This window comes from Strix uralensis, chromosome 4 (genome assembly GCF_047716275.1).
Source record: "Strix uralensis isolate ZFMK-TIS-50842 chromosome 4, bStrUra1, whole genome shotgun sequence".
NCBI classification, from domain to species: Eukaryota; Metazoa; Chordata; class Aves; order Strigiformes; family Strigidae; genus Strix; species Strix uralensis.
The window spans coordinates 33792836-33820071 of NC_133975.1; the positions used below are offsets into that span (position 1 = coordinate 33792836).

Consider the following 27236-nt stretch of genomic DNA (forward strand, 5'->3'; position numbering starts at 1 on the left):
TTACTCCCTGTTTCTAAAACGCTAATAAAATGTACATGCATTACCCTTTCCTTTTATCACTTCAGCTACAAGGAGGGGAATTTCTAAAGAAATTGGCATAGTCAGGGAGGTGTTTTCCCCTCTGCAAATTCTCCCTCACATTTAATTTATCATTAATGTGACATGAAACTGATCTATAGCATTTGGGTATCGACACACCACCTTGAAAACATAAATGGGCAGGCCCGTGGTTTGGGATAAATATTTTCAAAACCTGCAGAGAAGAAGAAAGAAAGATTGAGAGGTGCCTCATCTAATCCATCTTCTTTGGAGTTTTGCATTGGGCCCGTAACCAAAGTCTGTAAGCATCACAAATTAGCAACAATACCATCTACTGAAAGACCTCTCCCATCTTTCTACAGTGTTTTGAATCAATTTAGGACTTCACTGTCCTGTTCCAGATGAGCATAGGCCTTTTTTTCATGCCCAGAGTAGAATGGTTCATGCATGCAAACGTAGTGGTGGAACACACGTTCATTATTAGCGATGGTAAAACAGCGGTATATTAAAACTAAGAGCTTGGCTTTTGTCTTTTTTGCTGCTTTTTCTGTAACATCTAAAGAATTTTAGGGCTCAAACTACATGACCCATCTTAGAGTTCAAGATACGCAATGCAGTTCCTTGCCGATGTTAAAACACGGTATTAAACGCAAAGATCTTTCATAGTCAGTTCTTTCAAAAGTTCGAGAGAATCGCTTGGTGGTTTAAGGTTTCATTTAAACAAAAAAGTTGCAGAGAATCGTGAAAGATTAGTTCCCCCGTCTTGCTCCGTGGTCTTTTCAGTCACAGTCTAAATCTGAGAGATCAAATGGATTTGACTGCTTAGCTTTATTTGCTATGGAGAGTATAGGGCTAATTAATTGGCAGGTGCTTTAAAGCAGGTAATGCTATACCTTTTCATCATTGCAGTCCTAAGTACTGCCCCTGTATGCACCTGAATTATAAAAAGGCTGCTTTAAAGCAAGTGATTTACTGTGGAGGGATTTAAAACTGAAAAAACTAATGCTAAATACAATGATCAGATAAATCACCTCAGAAGAGAGTACAGGCAGACCTGCTCTGAAGGCAGTTACAGATAGATGTTATATTATTTTACCTTTCAGATAACAGGAGCCTGTCATGTGGTGGGACCCAAAAATCCACCATAATTGAGATTTCAAAGCACATCTGTGTAAACATTATCACATCAGTGTAAAACATCAACCAATGAGCTTTCTCTTTGAACCAAATCTACTTAATTGCAGTGCTAAATCAAAGAAATAGATCAAAGTTGAATAATCTATATGGCACCTATTTCTCAAGTAGCCTGTACACTGATTACTCAAATATACCTAAAACGTTTGAAACACTCATCAAGTATTTTTATTGACATGACTGGCAGGTTAAGATCAAACTGTTCATCACAGCTGCTAAGTTGCAGGGCATGCACTAGGATGGTACAGCTAAATGGAGGAGGCATATTCTTCTAAGCCTAAACATGCTTCAGTACAGATAATGTTGCCAGGCCCAAGCAGTGCTCTCTGAGTCCTACAAACAGCAGAGGCTTCTTCTGGTTAGATGGCACTACTGTCCCCAGTAAGGAAGTCTTTTTTTAAAAAAAAAAAATCCTCAGCCATCGCACACTGGAAGACCCTTATGGCTAAATCTTTCCTGGTATATAATGGAAACATTTAAAGTAGAGTGGAATATATAACGTCGATCTTTTCCGAGTGGAGTCTTTAATGTCTGGGCACTAAACCGGTTATGCTGTTTTATAAAGTACCAGAAAAGAAACAAAAAGATAAGAATTTTTTTGGTGTTTGCACTAGTCATGTGACAGGAAAAGATAACACTAAAGGTTTTTTTTTGCACCTTCTGAGACTATACCATGGGAAGTTAAATAATTTTGAAGAGTGTTTTTACAAGAGTACATAATTCAACTTAAAGTATACAGTACAATCTAATCAACTCGACGTATACTTCCTAGAGACCGCACTTTCGGTGTCATTGAACAAATACATATGTGGTCAAGTTTTTATTTCCATAGCAAGCAGTTAAGGCTTCTATAGACAATATAATTTCTGTATATTTCCTAATAGCACATTGTCATAGGCAAAACCCAGTGACTACCAAGGCAGGAGAGAAAGCAATGGACCGAAATATCTCATAGATAGTCTCTCTCTCTCTATATATATATATACATACAGAGACCGATCTATCTATCTATCTATCTATCTATCTATCTATCTATCTATCTATCAGGTTGGTTAAAATAAAGCTTTTAGATGTAAAACTTTAGGTCCTGAAATTTATTGCACCTTTACTAATTTTAGAACTCCCTTACAACAGTGCTGTGCCAGCTATAAAATTTTAATGATATAATAAAATATTGGCTAGGAGAATGAAGGGGGGTGTTCATGAATACATGAGAAAGCAAACACAGGGTGGAACAAAAACTACTGAGTAGAACATAAAGGAATATGTCCAGCTGGGGATACCTGTGTATCATAGTCAGTTCCAGATTCTTCCTAGATTTGGACAAGAACACATGGTTGGCTGCTTTCAGCAAGACAAGCAGAACATACAGAAGTTACAGCGACAGCCATTCAGAGCACTGCATGTCTGAGTAAAATACGATGTATTCTTGTGCAGGATTTACTAGGAAGAAGAGAACAGAATCATTTTCAAGGCTGCATGTACAAATCAGATCACAATCTGATGATCTAAAGCCTTTTAAATCCAATACATGCAGACTTTAAAAGCATTCAGAACTTTTTCTTCTGAATTGATACAGGTATGTATGCATGTATATATACATGTATATATAAATATATCTACCTGTTTACAAAAACTCAGATGAGGGAAAAGTAATGCTGAAAAAATTATTTTCCTATGGAAAGGAAGTTCTATGTTTCTTTTATTTCTTTAAATGAAGACAGAAATTCATAGGGCTTTTTAAGATTCATGATTTTATTGTCCATCTTTTTGTGGATACACGTGAATAACTCCTGTATAAACAGAATGAGACAGAGAAGCTAAGTAGTGAGCACACATTCACATCCAGTTACATACAGTGAGAATGGACCTCTTCCACATATATCAACATTCAAATGTCTCATTTAGCAGGTTTTATATTAGTTCTGTAAGTGGATCATTGGATAAAAAACACCTTGATTTACTTAATTATATGGTTTCCAAATCTGCACACACACAATGTGCAGACAGCTTACGGTTTTTGACTTGCTGCACAAATAAATTGCGCTCTTGTTCCTAAGCAAACACCTCATCAGGGAAGTTCTGACTAACATACCCAGGTGTAAGTAGTTACAGGTGTCAATTGGATTTTTTGAAGTAAAAAAAAAGATTAGCCTAAAGGTGTTATTGAAAAGTCATTAAAATGTGGCTAACCAATTTCAGGGAAACAATGTGAACAGGGAGATAACTCATGCTTCATGTCTACAGTATAGGTGACTGATGAGTCATCCAGCAAACAGGTTTACTTTGGGACAGTACATTGACCAAAAGCGGTTTCTTTTCCAATCAAATGGAAAAACTAGACTATTTTAAAAAGGTAATTGTGTTGGTGAATGATGTCTCCTAATGAGGCAGCTGGAACTGAAAAGATCCAAGAGCCATGTTTTACAAAATTTTCCAGACTGGATGCTCAGTCATGTAATGCAGGAGAAATACTTGAGTTTCAGTCATGCTAAGCATCTGACATCTAAATATTGGCCTTTATATTGGCATTTAGTACAGAGGTGTACCTCAGATTTGGAGACAAGACTTTCGCTTGGGAAATGTACATATAACATACTTACACATACTTACATATACATATAGTTACACATAAAGCAGTAGACATCAAAAAAAAATGAACAAAAATGACGGTTTTTAACAGATGGGAATAATGAAGTCAAGGGAATTACTTGAAGGATGAATTGGCTTATGGTATTCTAAAATATTGAAAGAAATGCAGTAACTCTATCATTCATTCCAGACACCTGCCTTTCCAGGCATAGCTCTGAGGTAACTCATACACTAGTATGATCTGTCAGATTGATGGTTGATAAACATGGCCACAGTCCTCCCTTGACACAATATCATAACCACTGAAATGTTTCTTAGACATTGAAAATGCATGAGAGTGTCTTAAACCTATTAAAATGAGTTACAGTCTCTGTATTTTCTGAAATCTTGTTTCATAATAATATACAAAGCCATCAAAGATTTAGGAAAAAAAAACCCAAACTGACCGAAAATTGGGAAGAACCTATATACAAAGAAAAAGACTGAGGCTGCACCTGACCATTGCAAAAAATGCCATAAGGTCTGCTGTGACTTGAAACGTTTGTGTGCAGTTTATGAAGTTTCAAGGTAACGTAGGTGGCAACGTGAGTTGTACCATGGAGAATGCCCTAACATGAAATCCCTGACATGGCCTATGCCCCCTCAGCACCAGGTAAGGACAAAAGAACATGCTCATCTTTAGCAACTGGTATTAAACTAGTGCTTGGTTATGCTGAGGAGGCTGCCTGCAGCCAAGAATATTTATCAGAGGAGAGGCTGCTGATGTGGCAAGTGTCTGTGGTTTCCTCATGACAAGGCTTCATAACACAAGAGTATAAAAGGGTAAGAGATACTGTAGTCTGGGGTCATTCTGAAAGGAACAGCAAATATGCTTGAAATAGTTCTGGGGACCTGAGGTGTAGAGAGAGGTATTGGAGGGAGAGGTCAGATGGACCTGGGGAAGGCACAAGTTGCCAGCCTACGGTATTTAGGGAATGAAGTATTTAAACTGGGTCCCAATGCAACAATGCAGTAGGCAACCAAACAGAATGAAGGTTACCTAGATCAGTCTAAGAACAGTAAAGGACAGCATTATTCTCTGTTGGTAAGTTATTTAGCTCCATTTCACATTTCATTTCTAAAAACTCTTCCTCATGGGACTAAGTGCGACCTATGGACACTTTACTGCACAGTTCAAAAAATTATGGAATAGTCCCCCAGGCTGTCAGCTTTCAATAAATTTTAAAATCAAAAATTTAATATGCCAAATGTTAGTATCAGAGACAACACGTTTAATTTCAGTTTATCAGAAACAACCTTCATCAATCTAGTGGAAGGTGTCCCTACCCACGGCAGAGGGGTTGGAACTAGATGATCTTTAAAGTCCTTTCTAACCCAAACCATTCTATGATTCTATGATTTAAGTTTCAGCTGTATATAGGGTATGCGCCAAGAGTTTTCAAGGCTTTGGAAACAGGTTGGGACATTACTAGGCTTGACAGGGTCAATGAAGTCGCAGCAATCTTCATTCTAATAAGGATAACTAGGATCACGTTTAACAAAGCCTTGGCAGTAAAACAGTGAACGCTCTTCATGCTGCAGTCACCTCCAGCCTTCAGGGTTACGAGGCTGGAAGCTCTTCCTTTTCCGAAGCTGGTGCTCCCAGGTTCCGCAGGGATACATGGCTGGGTCGTGCGGGCACACACTCCCTTGGCAGCAAGGCTACCCCCACACCCGGGGTTGGGCTCTGGCGCCCGTTACCGAGCAGACGCGGACACGGGCTGCGCGCCAGCCTGCGGCGAGGCCCAGGCACGGCCTCAGTCCCCAGTCACGGCAGTTCCCGCGCATCGCCCTTCCTAGGCGCTTCGGCGTACGCTGCCGGGATTCAGGTCCGCGCCCGTTCTCTGTCTGTGCTCTAACCGCCTCGCATCCCCGCCGACCCGGCTGCTGCCCGCCGCAAGCACAAAACGGCCGCGCTGCCTGCGGCTGCCTGCCCCGAGCGCCGGGCGCGCCGCCTGCCGCAACCACGGCGGCGGCCGGTGCCTCTGGCCTGGCCGGCTGGCTGCGAGGGCCGGCGGAGCGGGGGGGGGGGCGGCCGGGCGGGGGCTGCAGGAGGCCGGTGGCGGCGGCGCGGCAGGGCAGGTGGCGCGGGGCGGGGACTGGAGGGGGCCTCTCGCTTCCCCACCCCTTCCCCGCTTCTCGCGAGGCTTCTGCCGGCACCCCCGGGGGTCCGTCCGCCTGTCGCCGGGGCGGAGCGGCGGCCATGGCCGCCCTGCGCACCCTCCTCCGGTGGCGCCGCCGCTTGGGCCCCGCGCCCGGCGCGCAGGCGGCGCGGCGGCTGTGGGCCGGCGGCGGGGCCGGGGCGGCGGGGCTGAGGCGGTGGCGGTGGGAGCTGGGCTGGGCGGCGGGGGGGGCTCTCGCCGGGTACGTGGGGTACCGGCTGACCGAGCGGCGGCGGGAGCCCTCCCGGGAGCCGGCAGCCGCCGAGCCGGGCGGGGCCCGGGCGCTGCTCCCCATCCCCGTGGCGGCCGCTGCCAAGGAGACGGTAGGTGTGCGCGCGCCGCGCCCCTCCCGCCTAACGGCCCGGCGGCCGCTCGCCTCCTCAGCGCGGCCTCGCTCCGCGCCCGGCCTGGCCCGGCCCGGCCCGCGGGGGCGCCCCGGGGGCTGCCCCGGAGCCGGCGGCGGGAGAGGAACGTCGCTCCCCGCCCTTTCGCGGTGGAAACGTCTCTGCGAGGCGGCAGCGGAGCCGCTCCCCGGGCTGCGGCGCAGAGGCGGCCCTGCGTGGAGCCGGCCCCTGGCCGGGGTCGAGGCAGCTTGCGCGGGCAGGGCCCGCGGGGGCGAGGGCAGAGGCCGGAGCTTGTCGCCCGTCCTCCGTCGGGGGAGAAGGGCTGTCACTGAAGCATCGTGGCAGACAGCGGGCGCTGACACGACTTCGCTGCACCTCAAAGTGCAAACCGTGCGCGTCCCACTCTGCTTTTCCTCTCTGGAGCTGTCCTAATCAAACCTTGCTTCAATAGAAGATATTATTTTGCAAATGGAAGCGCTACTGATGGTGCAAAACCTTTGTGCGTCTTCTTTATATTTAGGACAGTTATCTCGGATATACAATTTTCTGTAGAGTCAAAGGTTTATGCAGAGGGTCATAAGAAGTGATACTTGGTGCAAGTAAGTAACGCTTCAGTTGGACTAATTCTGCGAAAACACTGGTTGACTAGCTATGGGTAACAAAAAACACTTGACGTGAACCTGGAAAATGAAGTTTCCTGTGATGGGGAGAAACTATTGCACTGCCATATGTAACATAGGGTAACGATAGGGTTTTTTCATTAAGAAATTAGGTATTTTTACAAATGTCAATAGCCGTGACTAGGCGGTTTGTCGGTATGATATCTGTTAAGACTGGAAATCAGTGGTGCAAATGTCCTGCTTTCTGTAGATAAAGTTTATGTTATGTTTGGGAAGAGGTACTACATTTTTGCAATGGAGGCCTTGGGCTTAAGTGTGAGTGTCGTTTGCCCTTTTGCACTGCATTGGTAGCCAAAAGGCAGATTCTGTTGGCAGCATCCTTTATGAAAGGAAGTTGCACCAGGCATTTTTGATTATGCGTGTACTTGTTGTCTTTAAGTGTGTTACTATGGTGCAGAGGACCAAAGACAAACTCTTTCAACCTTTCATACTGTTTTGATGTGACAGAACTTTACATTGTTGTACTTAGCCAGTCTTAATTCTGCATCGTCTTTCAAGGGATATATGGCCACTGCACCCTTGAGAAGTCCATAAATTTGGTGTAATGTGTAGTTACAAATTTTCACAGACATCACTATAAAAACATTGAGGTTACAAAGTCAGAATTAAGGTTATATTTGAATCACTGTAAAATAAAAAGATGTATAAAATGCATCTTCTATGTAGACACAGACTACTTTTCAAAGACAACCATGCTCATGTGCGAAAGAGTTCTAATTAATTTGGTTTTCCATTTGCATAGCAGAAAACTTGAAAGATTAACTTGAAATATGCTCACTCTGTTTGTGTGGCCAGACTAAATGCACAGACAGGCATCACAGAATACTAGCTTTACGTTGCAGTTTTTAATTTTTTGAATGAGTGATCTCATTGATTTCAAGTCGCAGATCTGAATGCTCAGCATTCCTGAAAAAATATCCTTTCAACTGAAGCCCCCCCAAAATGAGGATCAAATAGCTGTGGAATTTTTGGTCTGAGGTGGTGGGTTCCTGTGTTTTTTAATATTGACTGTCGTGCTGCAGAAGGGCTTGTATGGCAATGGGGAAAGGCCATAGTCTGATACTGGATCTAGCTAATGAACTACCAGTAGTTTGACCATGATCTCTATCTTCAATCTGTACTCCATTTATGGTTGTCCACTAGACCTGTGATGAGCACTAACTCTTTCATTACAGGTTTCTAAAACACCTCCAGAAGTGTCTTCCAGGGGAAAAAAATGATGCAAATACTGTGTTCAAATTGCAGTGAATGGTATTCATGGTATTCTGCAATGGTAGTGTATTGTAGCATACTTTATTAGAAGGCTGAATTAATGTTGCCTGAGTGACAATAACTTTTTTATTTCCTAATTTTAAGTGCTGAGCTTACAACCTTAAAAGTGTTTAACAAATATAATAACATTTGAAGTAGAAAATTCTGTCATGAAAAGTCATATAAGTGTCAGTGTTACTAAGATCAAGGTTGGAGCTCTTGGATCTACTGCAGAGTGTGTTTAGAGCGGTGGCTGGAGAATGATAACCTGCAGTTTCTGGATAAATGAGTTCGATGGACATGTGATACACGTTTTGCTAGGAGGTTTTTATGATTCTATCATGTACTGACCAACAAAGAATGATGAGGCTCAAGTATCTTGAGATCCTCTTCAGCTGCTTTTGGAAGATCAAGGAGTCAAAGACGTTTCTCCTTTATTCCTGATGCACAAAGTCTGACACCATTTTTGGGGCTTTCTAGGTTTGTTTTTCTACCACTTTCCTATTTCCCTAGCTCCCCATTTCATTTCTGATCTTTCTGCTTTTCATTCCACCAAAGCAAATCATCCAGCATCTGTTTTTTCTCCTTCCATCCAAGCCAAACTTTTCTACTTCATGCTAATATTTCCATTTGCATGCTTCTTCCTTAATCTTTCCCCCAGCAGGATGCTTTTCCCAGTTGTTTTTTACTTGGATTATTGGAAGCAAGTAGCAGGTGATGTCTGTGCTCTCAGCATCTTGCTATAGAGGTTGACAGCAGCTGGTAGAAGCAGTTACACTGAATGTTTCTTGCATCACCCCTGGGACTCTGATCTGGAACGGCCATATAACAGGTTGAAATTTTGGGGGACTTAGCGAACCAAAACGAGTATTTTTAGGTGAGAGTTTGCATAGGATCATAACTAAATTACTTCTTAACAGAACAACCACTAAAAAAACCCCAGACCTGACACTAAAGTGACCAGCCCTTGCAAAACCTGAAATCCCTTCCTTTAAAATGTGGAATTGGTGGAGATTGTTAAAAAGTTTAAAAATATTCTAATGTGGGCAAAACAAATATCTCCCCCCATAGTTTTTGGTTCCATTCAAAAAAATCCTTTCTGAAATATTAATTGATGATGCATGATTTAATTTTTAATGCTTAATATGTAGTAAGTTTATAACTGAAAACAGTATCACAATGTAAAGTATTCGGGTATTTGAAGCGTTCAAGAGTATTCAAGACAGCTATGGCTGTCTCATCCATATTGGGGTTTATGCCTGGCCAGCAGCCACCACACAGCCCCCAGAGCCACTCCCTCACCCCCTAGCAGCGGAATGGAGGAGAGAATTGGAAGGGTAAAAGTGAGAAAACTCATGGGTTGAGATAAAATTAGTTTCACAGGTAAAGCAAAAGCTGCATGAGCAAGCAAAGCAAAACAAGGAATTCATTCACCACTTCCCACTGGCAGACAGGTGTTCAGCCATCTCCAGGAAAGCAGGGCTCCATCACGTGTAATGGTGACTTGGGAAGACAAATGTCATAACTCCGAATGTCCCCGCTGCCCTCTTCCTCCTTCTTCCCCAAAGCTTTTATTGCTGAACATGGTATCATATGTTATGGGATATCCCTTTGGTCAACTGCAGTCTGATGTCCCACCTGTGTCCCCTCCCAACTTCTTGTACACCCCTGGCCTACTTGCTGGTGCAACAATGTGAGAAACAGAGCAAGCCTTGACACTGCAAGCACTGCTCAGCAATAGCTGAAACATCCCTGTGTCATCAACACTGTTTTGGTCACAAAGCCAAAACTTAGTACCATACCAGCTACTTTGAAGGAAGTTAGCTATCCCAGCCAAAACCAGTGCGCATATCTGTTTGTGAATTCCCACATGTCTGTCTTACTTCTTGAGGTGAATTTTTGTAAAAGTGTAATAAGTGGAATCGCCTTCTTGTTTCATGTAGGCAGCTCCAGCAGACGGCAGAATAGGTTTCTGATCCCCCTAAATGCTAAAAAAGGGTGGTTAACCTAGTTTAAGTCTTGACTTTCGAAGGACAACTTCCTTATTGCAGGTCACCTGCTTCCAGATAATGCTCATATGGCCTGTGAAAGTATCTTGAGAGTTGTGCTGGGCCCAGTTATTATCCCTACAGGCTACTTCTCTTCCTATTCTATCACTGAGTCCCAAATAATGCTTGTCAGTAGTGATGGAATATTTAAGAATACCTTGTATACCTTGATAATTAGTTGCTTTGTACTGCTGTCATCTAGCATTTACTGATGCTGTAGTATTTATGGAACCAATAAATTTTAAAAGGACTTTTAGATTCCAGGACTAACACTGATGATTACACAGATATTGATGGGACACTTTCCCATTCCAGTCAGTTCAGAAATGAAGTACATCATTTGAGAGGAACTGAAAAAAACTGTTTGAGTCTCCTAGAGAAACAGAGTGTCAGAATGGTCTGCAGATCTCTCTGTTCTATGAAACTCTTACAGTCTAAAACCTGATGAGCAAAAGATTTGTGAATTTATGTACAAGTGAGTAAGAAGATGCTGTTTGCTAGAAGTCAAGTAAGCTGTGAGATGTGTCATCAACATGGGGTCAGTGGTGTGGCAAACTTTTTGAACAGACGAATCTCATGTGCTCAGTACAAAAAAATTCTTGCTTGACCAAGCATATCGTTGGAGGTGTTCTGGTAGAGAGTAAGATTTGTCACAGAAGCAGCGTGAAGCTAAGCTCCCTACAGGATTCCTTTTTCCCAGGTGCTTTCTGAGAGTAATTCCAGTCCTGAGGACCAGGGGTTTATATGCGATTACCCGGAGCTAAATCTTGGACACTGTAATAAAACAACAGTTTTAATTCCAGGGTTGCTGCCACATAACATTTCAGAACCAAAGTAAAATTCTGCGCTAAGAGCTGCTGGTTTTGTGTCTGAAGGTTTTGGTGAAGACTGGGAGAGCTCTACTAACAGATAGCTCCTTTAGAGTCCAGGAGATATTTACGCAGAGCAAGGAACTCTTCAAAAGAACTGTTATTTTGACACAGATTCTCTGTACTGACAACTGAGAACAGTATTGACCCAAGAAAAGCCCTGATCCAACATACTACTTATGAAGTATTTACCGTGTCAGAAGAGCTGTGTATGATGTTTTTTTCAGAGAAATATAACAATTTTAGAAAAATACAATCCAGTGTCAGAATTCCTCAGGGGAATTAATATTTGGCCTCTAGTTCATTGCTTCCGTGTTCCTTACTTCCAAAATTCTTGTGTCAATTGTAAAGCTTATTAAAATGGTCTTGGAAATACCAATAATGCCTCTTTGCACTCCAAAGAGATCTTTACTGTAATCATGTTGTCATTTTGTAAAGGTAGTGAACTCCAGGTCTCTATTTATGAAATATTCTCTGAGAATCACTTCCTTCAGAGGAGATTTAGGAATTAAAAGGAGGGCAGGGAGAGACAGACATATATGTACTTTATCACATTTCTTGAAGACACACTCATTTCCAGGAGAAGGAAGCTGCATACTTTAGATGTTTCCAGAGCTTTTTTTTCCTAGTGCCTCAGCAGTACTGTCAAACTCTCTCTTTGTGAAAATATTCAGAAGGTCAAGTTTATTTGTAGCAGCACATTTCTAAGTGGATTACTTCATGTATTTCCATCTCTGTGAAATGAAGAACAAGACTTTAACTCCCAAAAGTAAGGCAAATCCTTAGGGAGGAGACTATCCTGCCTTCTCAAAGAGGATGCTATTCCAAAAGATGCGTAAAACATAATTTTTACGAGAACCGCTTGTAGTTAACCTTTTTTACACAAGCATTGTACATTTCATGTCATAGGTCAATTGCCAAATGTAGGAAGATGGTTTGTGCTTTGGCTGATGACATCTGAAGCTACTCACTGTCATCAGTCTGAGAAGGATATTGCTTGCCAGCCAGCTATAGTGAGAGCCATGCTAAAGGAAAAGGAAGGTTTACCTCTCAGCATTAATTCTGTGTTCCTCAAGATGTTAAAAAAGGATGATACATGTTTGGGACAGACCCAGCTACTGGCATGTTTTAGTCTTGCATGGAGTGAAGCATATGGACATGTATTGCAGCACTGACTAAACTTCTTGAAGACCTGCTAGAGATTAAGTAACTTCCCTGTGGAACTAAAGTAAGAAGGACTGTTGGAGAATATTTTACTGTAATACTTACTTTGGAGGTTTTCTGGAATAACTGTGCTTACAGATAAACATTGTTACCCCATGGCTTTCTTGTAACAGAATTGTATTTGAACAGGGCGCTTTCTACAGCATTTTAAACGCATTCCAGCTTCCTATGCTTGTAAATATTTTAATATAATGATGTCCTTATCTCAGTGAAGCGGGATCAACAAACAGAATTGTCGGCTGTACTACATCTAAGTAGTCTGCTAGAAATACAGCTTCAGTAAGCATCAAAACAGTTTTGTCTACTTTGGGATTTTCCCACACTGGGAACTTGACGTTTAACCTTTTGGCCACCCAGCATGAAAACAGAATTGTGCTACTTTTATCTACATGGGAGCATATTAAATAAGCCTGAAGACAAATATAAACGAAGGAAGTAAGGAACAGCATTGCTTTGAAAACCTTTTTATTTTAATAATTTGCACAGATTCTCATTGATGGAAGACAGATTACTTTGCAAGCAAAAATTCAAAGAAACTCATGCACTTGAAATAAATTAGTTAAAGATTAAACTACTGTAACAGAACATATTTTGGACTGCAAGCAAAAGGCAGTTTTAGTAGTAAAAGTTGGCTGCTTTAGCTAAAATAGTCTCACCTTTATCTCAGTTGGAAAAAGAAAGAGAACACTCATTTGACTTGGAACATAGCAGATTTGTGGTTTTTTATGTGATACGGTTGGAGCTTTTTGTCTCATGCATGCACACACAGCATGTATATTTTTACCTATTTATTTAGTAAAATATTTTTCATTATTTGTAGATATTCTCAGAATCTGGGAGTTGAAGTATTGTTCTGGGTTTTGATAATGGATTCCTGCAGATTACTTCAGAGCTTTATGAGCTTGTAGGCATCAGTTTTTCTAATTTTCAAGTGAAAAATCCTGTATCTGGTGTTTAAGCTTGTCTCTATGGGAAAACTAGATCTTTTGCCACAGAATAAAACTTCTGAATTACTGACAGTGTAATACGAGACTGACACTTGTCTGAGAACGTTTCTTTTGTGTTTTTTAATAGAAAGGGTAATGATGTCATGTTTTATCTTCTGCACTTTACTTATACTGAACCTGAGCCATATTATTCCCATTTATTGATATTTTCAGATAGTTTGAGGTCATAACTACTGCAAAATTTTAGCTACTCTGTTAGCTTGTGTCCCATGTTAGGCCATCTTATGGCAATGTAGAGTTATTGCATGGAAGGCCATACAGGTTAATTCATGTTATACCAAATTCAGACAGATCATATCCCTGAGGTTTGAGAGCCAGTAAGACAAACATGGGACCAGAAATGGAGACTAGCCTATGCTTTGAGGACATTCAGGTAATATGTGGAAACCTTTGGTGAGAGCACCAGACTTTCAGGGCATTTTGACTTGTCTCCATCGATAGACGTAGTGCATGAAAGATGAACCCAAAATGGGAACGGGTTTTGAACACTAATTTTGCTTAATAGAAAGCCTAGATTTTCTTCACTCAAGCTTTTCCTGTGAATAGAGGGAGAAAATAGAGAGAGGTATCACTCTAAAAGAGGTTCTGCAAGGAATGCTTTCAAAGTTGATTGACTCAAAAATGTTGAGTGTCCATAACAAAGACCTTCATCTAAAGGGCTACTCTGTGAGACACGTGGTGGCGTTACTGTAGCGTTAGATGGCCCTCTCTAAATACAGTACTTCTAGAAAACAGTTTTTAGGAATTATATTAAGTCTTTGAAATATGTTAGTGAGAGAGCATTATCATCATATTTTCCTTTGCATAATAAATTTGAAACTTTTGAGGCCTTTTCCAGATATTTTAATCTGTTTGTAATATGTTTGTAGATAGATTTACAATGGAAACACATGCAACTGAAGAGTGATATTCTCCGTTCAGAGAAGTACCCTGCCAAATTACTATTTGGTCTTCAATTTATTTTTTACCTACCTTGTTTTGGTAAGCTGATGTTAAAAGGGGCTTTCTTATGGGAAATGTTTGTTTTGTTTGCCTGGTGGCCATTTGCATGTAAGTGCTGAATCCAGTTAATCCATTTTAGAAAGTGCTTTGAAATGTCTCCTCTGTGTGAGAATTAGGTACGTGTATATACATTTCTGTGTTAGGGAACAGCAAGAAAATAGTCTAGGATCATTTTTTTCTCCTCAGCTGATTTAAACTGAGGTTATAAGAGCCACACAATCTCTGTTCTTGGTTTTGCAGAAGGTAGATGGAAGCCAAGACCATGCATAGCAGCACCCCAAAAAAGTGCTGTGTTCCCTCTGCAGTCCTTCTCCAGGGGTATGGCACAGGAGCACAGCAGGTGGGAGGTGAAATATGGAGCAACAATGTACCAGAGTTTGAGGGAGGAAGGACAGAAGGATGATAACCATGAGCTGTTTGGTTAGAACTACTAACGCTTAGATTTTTTTGAGAAAAGGGAAAAGATAATATATTGTTCATGACTGCTGATGAGCTTCAGTCTTGCCTCTTTTTATTTACCTCATGAATTGTGAGGTTGGAAGGATGGAAATTCTGGCTACCAGTTAGATTCTTGGTTTCAGTTGTGGGGCTTTTTTTTCCCCTAAAAGTTCTAATAACAAAGTAGGTTGGTGTACATGTTCAGGTAAACCAGAGCTAACCTGCTACACCTAAAATTAAGGTAATACTGATATTGGGAAATTCGTGACATTCTGCTTGAAGGAAATGGCTGTGTCCAGTTTTTAAAAGGCAGAGAACCATAATATGATACAAGATCATAGTAATTAGTAGGCAGGATTGCCAAGAGGATTAGTAAACAGAAGCATAAAAAAATCTCCCCTCTTTTGTTTGTCAAAGAGATGTACTTTCATGAAAGTTTTTGAAGATTGTTGATAATTACAGAGATTTAGTCTGGATAAGCTCTTGAAACTTCAAATAGAAATTGGAATCTTACTGAATCCTGTTCACTCCTTCACCAACAGTACCTTCCCTGAGGTATTCAACATCTGCTTTCTGTGTTTTGTTCATGTGTCCACTGGATTTGATACTAATGCTGCTACAATAAGATTGTGTAACCTGGGCATAAATATGAAATAAATCAATGGAGAGTAGTTGGTATCACTAAGATTCTCATACTTGCCTTACTGGATTATGATCTGCTAATGCTGGGGAAAACGGGAGATGTGTCATTGTTACGTGTTGAGAGGAATTTCTTAAACGAATGCCTGAAGAGATGCGAATTGAGGTCATACTTTAGAATGGCTTGGCTTTTAATTAGCATATTGATAGTTCCTAATAATTACAGCTTTTATGCAAAAGACTTAAAGTTGCTATATGTTACATAAATTGATAAGCAGTAATAGAAGAAGGAAAGCTCTGAACAACAAATTTGCATAAAAATAATATTATTCCCAAAGATGGTTTTATTTGTCAGTTTGCTACGACATGTGCCTGGAGTCTTCTGCAGCCAAACCTTGTTTTTATTTGGACATTTAGTGTATGGACCGGTGATTTAATATGTGTTAAGCCCTGTGTACGTTTGTTTGAATTCATGTTGGGTCAATAGCAGAAACAACTTGTTTCGGTTCTTTCAGATAAAACCACAAAGTTCAAAATAAAGTGATATTTTTATTCCTTGGAATAAATTGATTCTTAAGCTTCTAGTTTTCCCTTGCTTTAACTTGAAGTAGGTGGAGCTTGCTGCTGGAACACGTGATATCTTCTTTTCCGTAAGCTGGAAGTTCCTGTGGCCTAGGTTTTGAAATAAGTAACTCTTCTTGTGGGGTAGATCCAGGCATTTATCTGGCTGAAAAATAACACCACCATAACAAAAGTTCTCAGTCAGACCAGCTCCCTTATCCAGTTTGACTCTTGGAAAAATGGACATAAAGTGCCAGAGCAAGGGCATGCAGGGTATGGAGCCTTTAGGGAGGTACTGCTTTTTTTGGTGGCAGGCTATATTCAAATCAGGTTACACTGACTTTGAGCCAGAGCATGAAATATTGGCGTTGTTATATAGTCAAACTGTAGATTGGCTAAAATGAGGCAGAAATTAAGGTTTTGCAGACCTGAATACTGACATGAGTTAAGTTTAAGCATGTCTTGAAAATTCTATGTTTGCAGTATGTTATTTTGTACTTAGAGTAGCATAGAGTACTTAAGGTAGTGTTGAAATACGTGTCTGAGAACTTAGCAAATGCTTTTCTAAGTGTCTCAAGCAAAATATTAAGCAATAGTAACTGAGATAGTGTGAATTTCTTGAGAGCAAAGAATCTCAACATGCTCCAAATACTAACAGTGATCAAAACTAAGGTGATATTTCTTGAATGATGCATAATCTACAGATTCTCCTGATTATGTATGATTGATTATGACTGATTACAATTGTTTGTACGTACTGCATGTTTATTATGGTGTTGAAGCAGTTTCTTTTCAGTTTGCAGAAATACTGCTTTATTATTAATGCTTACAACCTGCATGTATTCAAAACCACGTTTTTAACAGTGATAAAATAACACATATCAAAAATAAAATAGATTATTAAACTTCAAATACAGGGATAATCAGTTATGTCACTACAAGCTCTACTGAAACAATCGTGTCGTGTAAATCCCACTTGAATGCCACTGGACTGCTGAAGGATCAGTAAGACCATAATATTGGTCACCAAGTGACATAGGACAGAAATATTTTGGCTTGCATGTGAGTATGTCAGAAGATAATTCAGGTTTTTTCTGTCATTCTAATGTGAGTTTGTAGATCTGGCTGTTAGATTTATTTTTCTTTCTCACCATATTTAATTTGGTGATCATTTGAAAATTATAAAAAACAGAGACCTGCTCCTCACGAAGAAGTGCAGAATATTTGCATGTAGAGCAGTCTACTGAAAATTAAGTGATTGTATAAGCATTTCTGTTACTCTTACTTTCTATGACAGTTTTTTCCATTGAAGTGAAACATTTTCACACACACGCATACAATAGAAGCAATAATTTCAAAAAGGCTAGAGACAGTCCAGAAAGAGAACTACGCAGTCAGTAGTCTTTTTTCCTTCTAGAAGGCTGGTTAAAATGTCCTAGATAAAGTACTGAAGTACTAAGACTACCGTATGTAAGATTAAGAAATAACGAGTCTTTTGTTACATTGTAATTATACATGTGATTTTTTTCTTTGTTTTTTTTCCAAATAGAAGGTGTTGACCTCTTCTAGACACAATCATTTTTGATGTGTCTGTTTTACAAACATAATTTAATCTTCTAGTTACAACTGAGGCCATAAAATTTTGTTTCACTGCAGTAGTCTTACTAATGTTTTATTTCTAAGGACGTTGTTTGGAAAGCAAAAGGGAAGTAAACCCAGATTTTTGACTGCCCAAGATAAATGTGCCTTTGGAAAGTTTTTGGAAAACCAATTTCCATTTGTAGTTGAGGACTGTTATCTCTTAGCAGACAGCAACTGCAGACATCTCTAAACTTCTCTTGGTGTTTAGGTGCCTCTCTGAAAAGCAAAATATGTTTGGCTATTTTCTTAGTTGTTAAAAGACAACAGAAACATTAGTTAACTAAACCAGGTGCTACTTGTTGCCTTTCCTTAGTTTGACACCTGGAGAATTTTAGGGATACTGTATGAAATGACAAGAATAGTGAGGACAGTGGCGGCTTGGGATATTTCATTGATAAGATGCTGCATTCCTGTTTTAACGTACTGGGAGAAGTTAGCTATATCATTGCTCTTCCTTTTATGAAACAGTTTGGGTTTGTTTTTTTCATGTCTGAAAATAAGTTCAAGATACTTGCATTTTCTTCAAGATACTGATTCTGCAGAGAAGCTTGCCTTGTTATGGGCAAGTATAAGTGCATATATGGGCAAGTTATAGCAGTAGCATATTTTCTGTTAAAAGCTTTGACAGTGTAACACAAAGATGTAGTAATTTAGAACACTTACAGTTTTGTACTACTAAGTTTACATGTAAATCAACTGGAATGTAAATATACCAGAAACTCCTGACATCTATAAGCTCTCATGAGATGTGAACTTAATGCCATATAGTACTTCTATAACTCTGGAGGAATAATTATGCTTTTCTCTTCTTCTGTTTCCCCAAGTATGGTAGCTTTAATTGCATTGGACACTTGAAATAGCAGTATCTGTAGATTTACACTGGAGTATATTATGGAGCTGTCTTGCCTATTATTGTCAACAGATGCGCTGTACACTAAGAAGCAATATAAAAAAATGTTATTGCATTCTCTGCTGAAAATATCAGACAACTAAAATAATTTTAGCAGAACTGTTTAAAGTCTGACTACTGAAGTTACATGGACTTCCTTGAGTTAAAGTTGCTCCTTTGTCTATGATTCAAGAGCCCAAGTTCTTTCTTTTTCCCCTTTTTTTTCCTTTTTTTCCTCATTTTCTTTTTTTTCTGAGCTTGGGTAGTGTCAACAATTTCAATGCATAAATATTTATCGCTAGAATTGCAGAAGACTGAAAATGATAGCAGTGAAATCCTGATTGTAGTTTCAGCTCTTACCATACAAAAAAATCTGGATGCATTTGACTTTATCAGCTTTACATTTACAGTTTCTATATGGTGAATGGCAGTGGCAATTGTAAACCAAAACTTTTTTCATACATTAAAATTGTTTCCTTCTGTCTTTGAAGGTTACAGAAAACAGATCAGACCTTGAAGATTTACACCATTATGCAACTCCTCGGGAGCAACGGTTTCGTAGGTTTGCCAGTTTAGAATTTGAAGGACAGCTATATATGACTCCATATGACTTCATTCAGGCTGTCACAAATGATGAACCCAAACGTAAGCAGGAGTTTTATATTGATAAAATTGCTAGGGAAAATGCCAGTGGTGTACATTATTTTTCCATTTGCTTTTGATTACTACTTCTGTTTGATTGTCGTAAAAAGGTAGTGCATCTTCCAGAATTTGATTTTTAATGGTATCCAAGTGTCCTGATTGTTATTAGATTGTAAACATCTGTATACTAGTCACTAGTTATGGTCTTAGAGGTCACAGACAGCTCAACAGACATGAAAGACAAGAAGTTCATTTGTACCATTTGCATTGAAACAGTTACAGGTACGGTTTCTTTCTGAGCAGGCCAGTATTGCTGTGAAACTCTTGCCTCCTCCTCTGTAATTTCTGTGTAAATAGACAGGCAAGATAGGAGTTCTCTAAGTAATTTAGAATAACATTGTTTTGGTATTTTTGCCATCTTAAATTGTCATCTGTTATCATGTTGGGGTTTTTTTGCCCTACAGAGATTTTATAACCATATCACGGCTTTCTAAATAACATGCTTTGAGTACGAATTCAGTCCCCCAGGGGATCCACTTTCTACATTTAAAAGTTGCCAGAGTTAGTGCTATGTGTTAATTAAATTAATGAAAAATAAACTATCAGCTTTAGTTCACTTATTGTAAAATTTTTGCTTTAAGTATCAAAGAGTGACTACATAGTAAGGTGATCCATTTCAGATCTAGTTTGATTTCCTGGCCCTCAGGCTTGCAGTGCATTGGTAGCAGCACACAACTTCTGCGGAAAAGTGAGTATCTTTGCTCAGGTGTGACATGTATAATAACTCACCTTGGGTCTTTCTTCCTAAAGTCTTTACCACAAAACTAGTGTAGAGAACAGTCAAAAGCAGCTGAAACAGTCAGAGGAGAGCTTAAAGCTCTGTGCAGATGTTTGTTAGATTTTTTTCCCCTTTGTTCTCATTAAGAGTAATGAAACAAGAGGAAAGAATTCAGCCATGGCACATCAGTGATCAAAACTTCTACAACTTTTGAATAAAGATATAATCTCATTGTAACAGTGAAGACAGAAGATAGAGCTGAGATGGTGGAAACTTGTAAAACCTTGAAACTCTTACCAGAAAGCAAATATTCATTCTCTTTTTTTTGCTCTGCAGTTAAAAGAGAGGAAGCAGATTCTTCCTTATCATAGAAGTTAATACAAATACACATCAGCACTTTATGTCTTCTTCCTCTGCCCAGATCTCTCAGAATTGGGTTTCACCATGTATGGTCATGAAGCATTTGTGCTGCTATATACTGGACATCAGTTAAACATTTCATTTTAACTCAATTTTATGACACTTTGACTGGTTTGACCACACTGTTTATATGGTTTGCTGTTTTTTTCTATGCTAATGAAATTTATGATTCCTCCGCAAACCAAAAAGTGTTAAGCTCACAAGGATGTTCTGTTCATCTCATGCCAAAGGAGAAGAGATGTGAACAGTAAGGCACCCTTCTGAGTTCAGTGTAGCAAACCTTGTTTGTATCAAAATCCTTCCTGTGCATCCAGTTCATCTCTGAGACTGAAAGAAAAACTAACCTGGATGTCCTTTAGTTTTATAGACTAGTATCAGAGGTCACATGACTGAGATGATTATTTTAAGGGATAGTGTAAGAGAATGTAACTAAGTAGAAGTGGATGACTTCATTATAGTGGAAGTCATATTGTCTGGGACATTTGGACAGAAGGCTGACAAGTAGGAAGTCATAGGTGAAGTAGATGATCTGCAGATTACCACTTCTAGCTTCTTATCTCTGACTATGTTAATTTTCACCTTTGTACTGCAGCTTTGTCAAAAGTACCGCTTTGTCTGTTTGGGCAAGTCTTAATTTTCTGTCTTGCTCTATTTGAGGTAGTAAGTTTAAGGAAGGTATTTTTTTGAATAAAATAATACATTCTAAACACCTTATTTTGTTTTTTGGATCATTTTGTAACTAAGTTGCAAGTTGTAAATAATTGGGTCCACCCAGGCTGACATACTAGAGCATATATATTTTGCAGGAAAAAAAAAAAAAAGAGCATATACCTGTTGGGTTTTTTTTATGGATGAAGACTAGAAAGGTCTTGAGTTTTGTCAAAAAGCAAAAATGCCCTTTGAAGAGTAATAATAGTAGCTCTTTATGTCTGCTTTATAGAAAAGCTAATAATACTAGACCTGACTGAGATTTGTGATGGAGTGAATGCATCTATTGTGATTGATTTACTTTGGAAATCTTGTAAACCCTACAAAAGTCAAGAGGGTGTTCACTTCCTTTTTTGATTAAACACTAACTAATATGGTAAGAGTATATTTTCTTTTATGAAATGTAACTTTTGACTCCAGGCAGTTGTTATAAAAAATGTGAAATAAATGCTATAATTAACTTGTTGCTGCTGCCTTTGGTGCAGGCTTTCATTTGGGAAAATGTAATATTTTTAACAGTCATGCTTGATACATTTTTATCATCTGAATATATGTTTATATATTTAGAAAGCCAATTAAGAGAAGAGGAAGTATATTTTGTTCTCTTCAGCTCTAGCTATAGTAATTTTAGCCTAATACTGAGCTGTAAGAAGTATGTATATACACATAAATCTTCACTTGCTTGTCTAGAAAGAAAATCTATATATAATGTATGAGACTGGGAAATTATCTGATTGAAAAGTTAGATATATTTATTCCCCAAGTTTTTTATGGTAGGTATAAACATTTATCAATTTGTATGGCAAATGAGGTTGTTTTGTTGGGTTTTATTTAGTATTTTGAGACAAGACTTTAATTGACATTAAAATATTAAACTAAAAAGTATGTGAAAATATGTTAGCTCGTGTTAGATGTTGCTTGATATAATTCCATCATAGAGTGAGATTTGCAGACAGTCTTGGTGCTAACCTTTAACAAGATGTAAAACTAAAATTTCGGTGAGTCTCTAACCATGAACTAAAGACAGACCATAGCGAGTAGCTTTTGTATTGTGATAATTATTTAATGGAGCATGGAGTTCATCAGGAGGAAGGGATTTCTAATACCACGGATTGTTTTGCTCGATAAAAATGAACCTTTACCAGCCAAAAAGTTATGGATTTGACCCCATACTCTGATACTTTTTGTACCTTTGTGAATTCTGATATTCCCAGTGCTTTATCTTAGTATTGAATCTGTGCAAATGTTTGCCTTGAGAGAGTGGCGATGAACCTCAGGTTTTGAATTCTTGGATGGCTGTGGACAACTGTTGTCAAATGCAATTATCTTTCTCTGCTCCTGGAGTCTGTCATGTAAGGCATTAGGAAGAAAGTATCTGCTCAGTCTTACTCATTAGTTTTCAGTGTTAATGAACAGTTCCAGTTCTGAACTGGAGGCCCTCTTCAGCTCCTCTGTTAAAACTGCTTACAAAAAATTGAGCCTAACAGAGGCTGTAAAAGGGAGTATAAATCTGAGTTACGAGGAATGGCTGAAGGGAGTCTTAGCACCTGGTGTAGTTTCAAGGATTTTTTTCTGTATTTGCTTTAAAAGCATGAGTAGTCCCTGAAGCAAGAGCCAGAATCCAGGTCTCCCTACAATCTGCATTGTAATACTACTGCTGCTAAATAATCATTTCAGAATATTGATACTACAGGTTAACATGAATGCCCTCTGTTTCCCGTTTAATGTTTTAACGGTGTATTTTGGAGGTAGAAAGTCTTTTCTCCCACTGAAGCAGAGTTGGATTTAAAACTATATATCTGAATTGGTTCTTTAAAGTTAGGAGTTTAGGTATGTATTAGGCTAATTATCCTTTTAATAACATAAAGAGAATTTTTCGCAACGAGGTTGAAGATTAGCCTCATGAAGTAGGGACAATACCTCTTCTTTGGCTAGAAAACACAGTATAGATGCAGTCTAATTTTTATGGCACCACATAGGCATAACTAAATTCTGTGCGTTTGTAACTTTGTCTTTTGTTGCAGGTGCTAAAAAGTGGCGATCCCTTTCAAAGCAGGTGGGTAATAATTCCTGTGCTGTCCTACAGCCATAGATTTTGATACATTAATTTTCTTTCATGATGTAAACTTAGAGTCACAGGAGAAATAATGGAGTTTTTAAATCTTTATTTAAAAAAAAAGGAGGACAGACTTTAATTTCTTTGGTTTTATCACTTCAGACTCAACTGAGTCCAGAATCTCAAAGATACATGAGCAGCTGTGCCTGTTATGTTGGATTTACTGATTTTCTCAAGCCTCTATTAGTTCCTTCCTCAGCCCATATCTGACTGAGTTTCATTAGTTTCTAAGGTAGCAGGTGTATCCAAAGCTGCCTGAAATACTTATGCCACTCTCTACCTTTTGTCATGTTTAAGTACCTCTTTTTTTTTTTTTTTTCCGTTTATACAACTGCAAAAAGACTCTCTCTGTATCCCTGTATTTTAAGTAAAGTACGTTCATATTCATGGGTGAAGTTTGCTTTAGTTCAGGCTGAGTGTTTTTAAAAGAACAGTTGCTTGGAGCTTCTATGAAAACCTTACTGAAATCCAGGGGGATTTATCCTTGGCTTCAGTGAATATGAGTAGTGGTGAGTAATTTCAGCAACAAATACGTTACATGTCTCTCTCCAACTCTGGAAACAGTATTCATGCAGATGAGCAATTCTTAAAATAATCTTGTGTGCAAAATTGATATATGGGCTTGAGTTACTTTCAAAGTCATTGGTGAAAACTGAAGTTAAATTAACTGGTAGATTTGCATGCAGTTTCTTGTCTTTTATATTGATTTCCTAGCATTTACTCGTAATCTGTTAATGACTTCATTAAATATTTAAATACATATTTTTATCTTTTTTTAAATCTTATTTTTTAGGAACTGAATCAGATCCTTATGGAGACACCACCAGTTTGGAAAGGATCATCCAAACTTTTCCGTAATCTTAATGAGAAAGGTGAGGGTTAAGAATTTATTTTCCTGAATCAAATTATCACTTGTATTAATTTATTGTGGCTAAAGTGATGTTGTTTGAGTCACATATTCAGAAAGATAAAAAGTGTTTGTTGCTTTTACGTTTTACATCATGAAAAAGTTCCCTTTAGTCTCTACAGTGTTTTAATCATGCCATCTTACTAGCCTCTTCAAGTGAATTGGTATCTTAGAGTCTGTTAAAGTGATCTTTGAATGTTTCAAGTTCTGCCTGTTGTAATGAAAAGTGATGTGTAGACCACAGACAGAGTATTCTAATAAAGACGCAATATCTCTTTACTTTCTTTAATAGGTTCAGTGATGTGATTATTTTTAAAGACAGTAATGGTATCTTATATCACTGAATAAGCATTTTCTTAATAACACAAAGAGATGCTTTCAGAAATGCTATGTATCCCTTTAAATTCTGCAGGTGAGGGCTTTGATAGCTTTTAAAACTCACACTATTAGTTAAGAGCCACTCCTGGTCTCCTCTTTCTTTTTTTTTTTTCTTAATAAGCTCTATCACTTCAAAAACAAAAAACACAGAAAAAAAGAAACCTATGATGGCTTGTATACAGACATTTAAAAGCTATTTGCGATAAATAATCCACATATTCCTTTCCTTATATTCAGAATGGCAAAGGTTTGGTGGAGCGCTTTAAGTATTTTCAAAAGCAGCCACAAGTACTTGCTATAATTTTAAACATTCTTAAAACTTTTTGAATGTTTAAAATAAGCATGCTAGCAACAAAATTCCAATCAAACATGTGCAAGTAGCTGATGAATCTAATTCATATGCAGCTCAAATTTATTAAAGGAGTAAGTATGCACCTACAGTCAGAAGAGAGTCCCAGGCTTGAATCTCTAGTGCATGGAGGCACACTCACTTTTTTCTGAGTGTGCAGCCAGAACTCCAGAGGGGCAGAAACTGACACATCTTTGCACTGTGTTTCCTTGCTCTAGGCTGCTCTCTATATAGTCAGAACAGCTGATGTTTGAAATATTAATTGCATAAAAATTCAGAATCTATTAATACGTTATCAGTTCAAAAGAAATGTATCTGGATGTTGCTTATGAAATCTGTAATAAAATGTCTGTAACGTGCAGTCTTGATTCACCAATATCTTACTCCAGTTTTCTACCAGTGAAATTCTACCAAAGTTGATAGAATTAAGAGGACTCAAAACTGTCGTAGTAAGCTGGTAAAATAGCAATAAACTTTAGCACTTACATAGCTTTTCAGCATGCTTTATGAAAAAGTGAGTTCCATTATCCCATTTTATAGATAATATAAGAAAAGATGATGGGTCTTATGACTGATAAGGTCATTCAGTAAGCCAGTGAAAGGAATAGGAATAGAATTCAGGTCTCCTTAATTCTAATTTAGTGTTTATTTAGTACATAACATGAAAACTCCAAGATTAATTTACTAATTTTCTTTAAAACATGCACATTTTAATGTGAAGCAAGTAGCAAAAGCCTATGTCCATTCATTTTGCCATAGATTCATTTAAATCAGATGAGCCACACAGATTTATGCCAGTTGTCCTTAAGTTTTATTTTTACATTTTACCCTTGAGCAACCTCCTTCTCTTCTTTCTAATCTTAGTGTAAGCTTTTCTTTCTGTTCAATCGTCATTACAGAGCCTCTCTCCCATAACACTCAGAGCAATGAACCAGAACTGTCTGTCTACAGCTACAATATACCAGTACAGACAAAAGGAGAGAACACTTTCAAGGCATTTTATATTGCTCTCTTCATACCTGTGATGGACTGCTTGACAATTGCGCTTTCTTCCTCTGTTTTACAACAAAGAAGGTGTCATCAAACAAACAAAAATACATATTTACATTTATTGACTGGCTATTAAAGAACGTTTTACATCACTGAATGAGAACCTTTGAGGTATCTGATTTCTTGATAGCTGCTTGTCCAGACAGATTCAAGCAGGCCTTTGAAAACTAATGTCTGCAAACTGATGTATAAAATCAAGAAGATACAGAATAGAGCATGCGTTACTTAAATGCCTACCTTTAATCTTTGCTAGTCTTCAGTGTAAAGCTATGTGTATATTGAAGAAAAGAGTAGGTGGTATTAAAAATACTTAGTAGCCCTCGTAACTAGATCTACTAGCAGTAGTAAAATCTTGGTTCTGAAGACTTAAATTTGCTCTTGGATCAAAAGGTGGGAAAATACCTTCCCCCCCGCCCCCATGAATGGATTGGAAGTTGGGACGGCAACGTTTCAGCTGGTAAAGGTTGAGGGTTTTACTGGTTCTTTGTAGTGTGTGATTTGGTTCCAAAGACAATTTACTTAACTGTCTGTCATTTGTATTGCCTTTATATTCCAGTATGTGGTATCTGTGGAAATCTCTGTGGTTGGTTATTTTTTCTTTTCTGTGTGAGGATAGGAGACCCGATTGTCTTGAATGTGCTCCTCTTTCAGGACAACTGGCTTTTAGGGAGGAGTATCGTATGATCAAAGGTTTGGGGAGGCATTTGGACATTTGGACAGATCCAAGAGAAATATAGCTGGGATTTCATATCTCATCTATTCAAGAGGACAGAAAGTCCCTCCTGAGTGTTATTTCAGGGCAGAATTAATTTAGAACTTTTTGTGCTGTAAATATTAGTAGAAGATGCTAGTTTCTTACTTTGGCTGTGTTGGAAGTGCTGATGTTAAATGTGTTCACTCATTATAATCACATGAATGATACAGTGTTTTGAGTTTTAATTGTACAGGTTTTTCAGTAAAAAAAATTCAGATGACTATTTACATAGTTTGTCACATATTCAGTTAAGTCAGATTTTAAAAGATATTTGAACATCCAAAGATGTGGCTGTTTTTAGAAAAACTTTTGCACCTGACTTGGACTGAAATCAATGAGACAGCCCACAACTTTTGAAAATCCCAGCTGATAGACATCTTTACTCTCAGGCATCTAAATACTTTTTTTTTTTTTTTGCTCTTTTGAAATAGTCTGATATTGTGGACTGCCTTAACACTTGTTTTTGGAGGACAGACAAAATCAATTGGTTAGAAATCAGGAACCAGTTTTGCTAG

At 38.7% G+C, this 27236-nt stretch overlaps 1 protein-coding gene across 1 annotated transcript in view; it reads left to right on the forward strand.

Moving 5' to 3' along the window:
* The first annotated feature begins 6067 nt into the window (after positions 1–6067).
* MICU3 (mitochondrial calcium uptake family member 3) overlaps positions 6068–27236 on the forward strand; it is a 56807-nt gene continuing 35638 nt past the window's right edge. Inside the window, exons 1-4 of the mRNA XM_074866288.1 lie at positions 6068–6349; positions 19111–19264; positions 23192–23223; positions 24077–24155. Of these exons, the coding sequence (XP_074722389.1) occupies positions 6068–6349; positions 19111–19264; positions 23192–23223; positions 24077–24155 (547 nt within the window). The remainder of the gene's footprint in view (positions 6350–19110; positions 19265–23191; positions 23224–24076; positions 24156–27236) is intronic.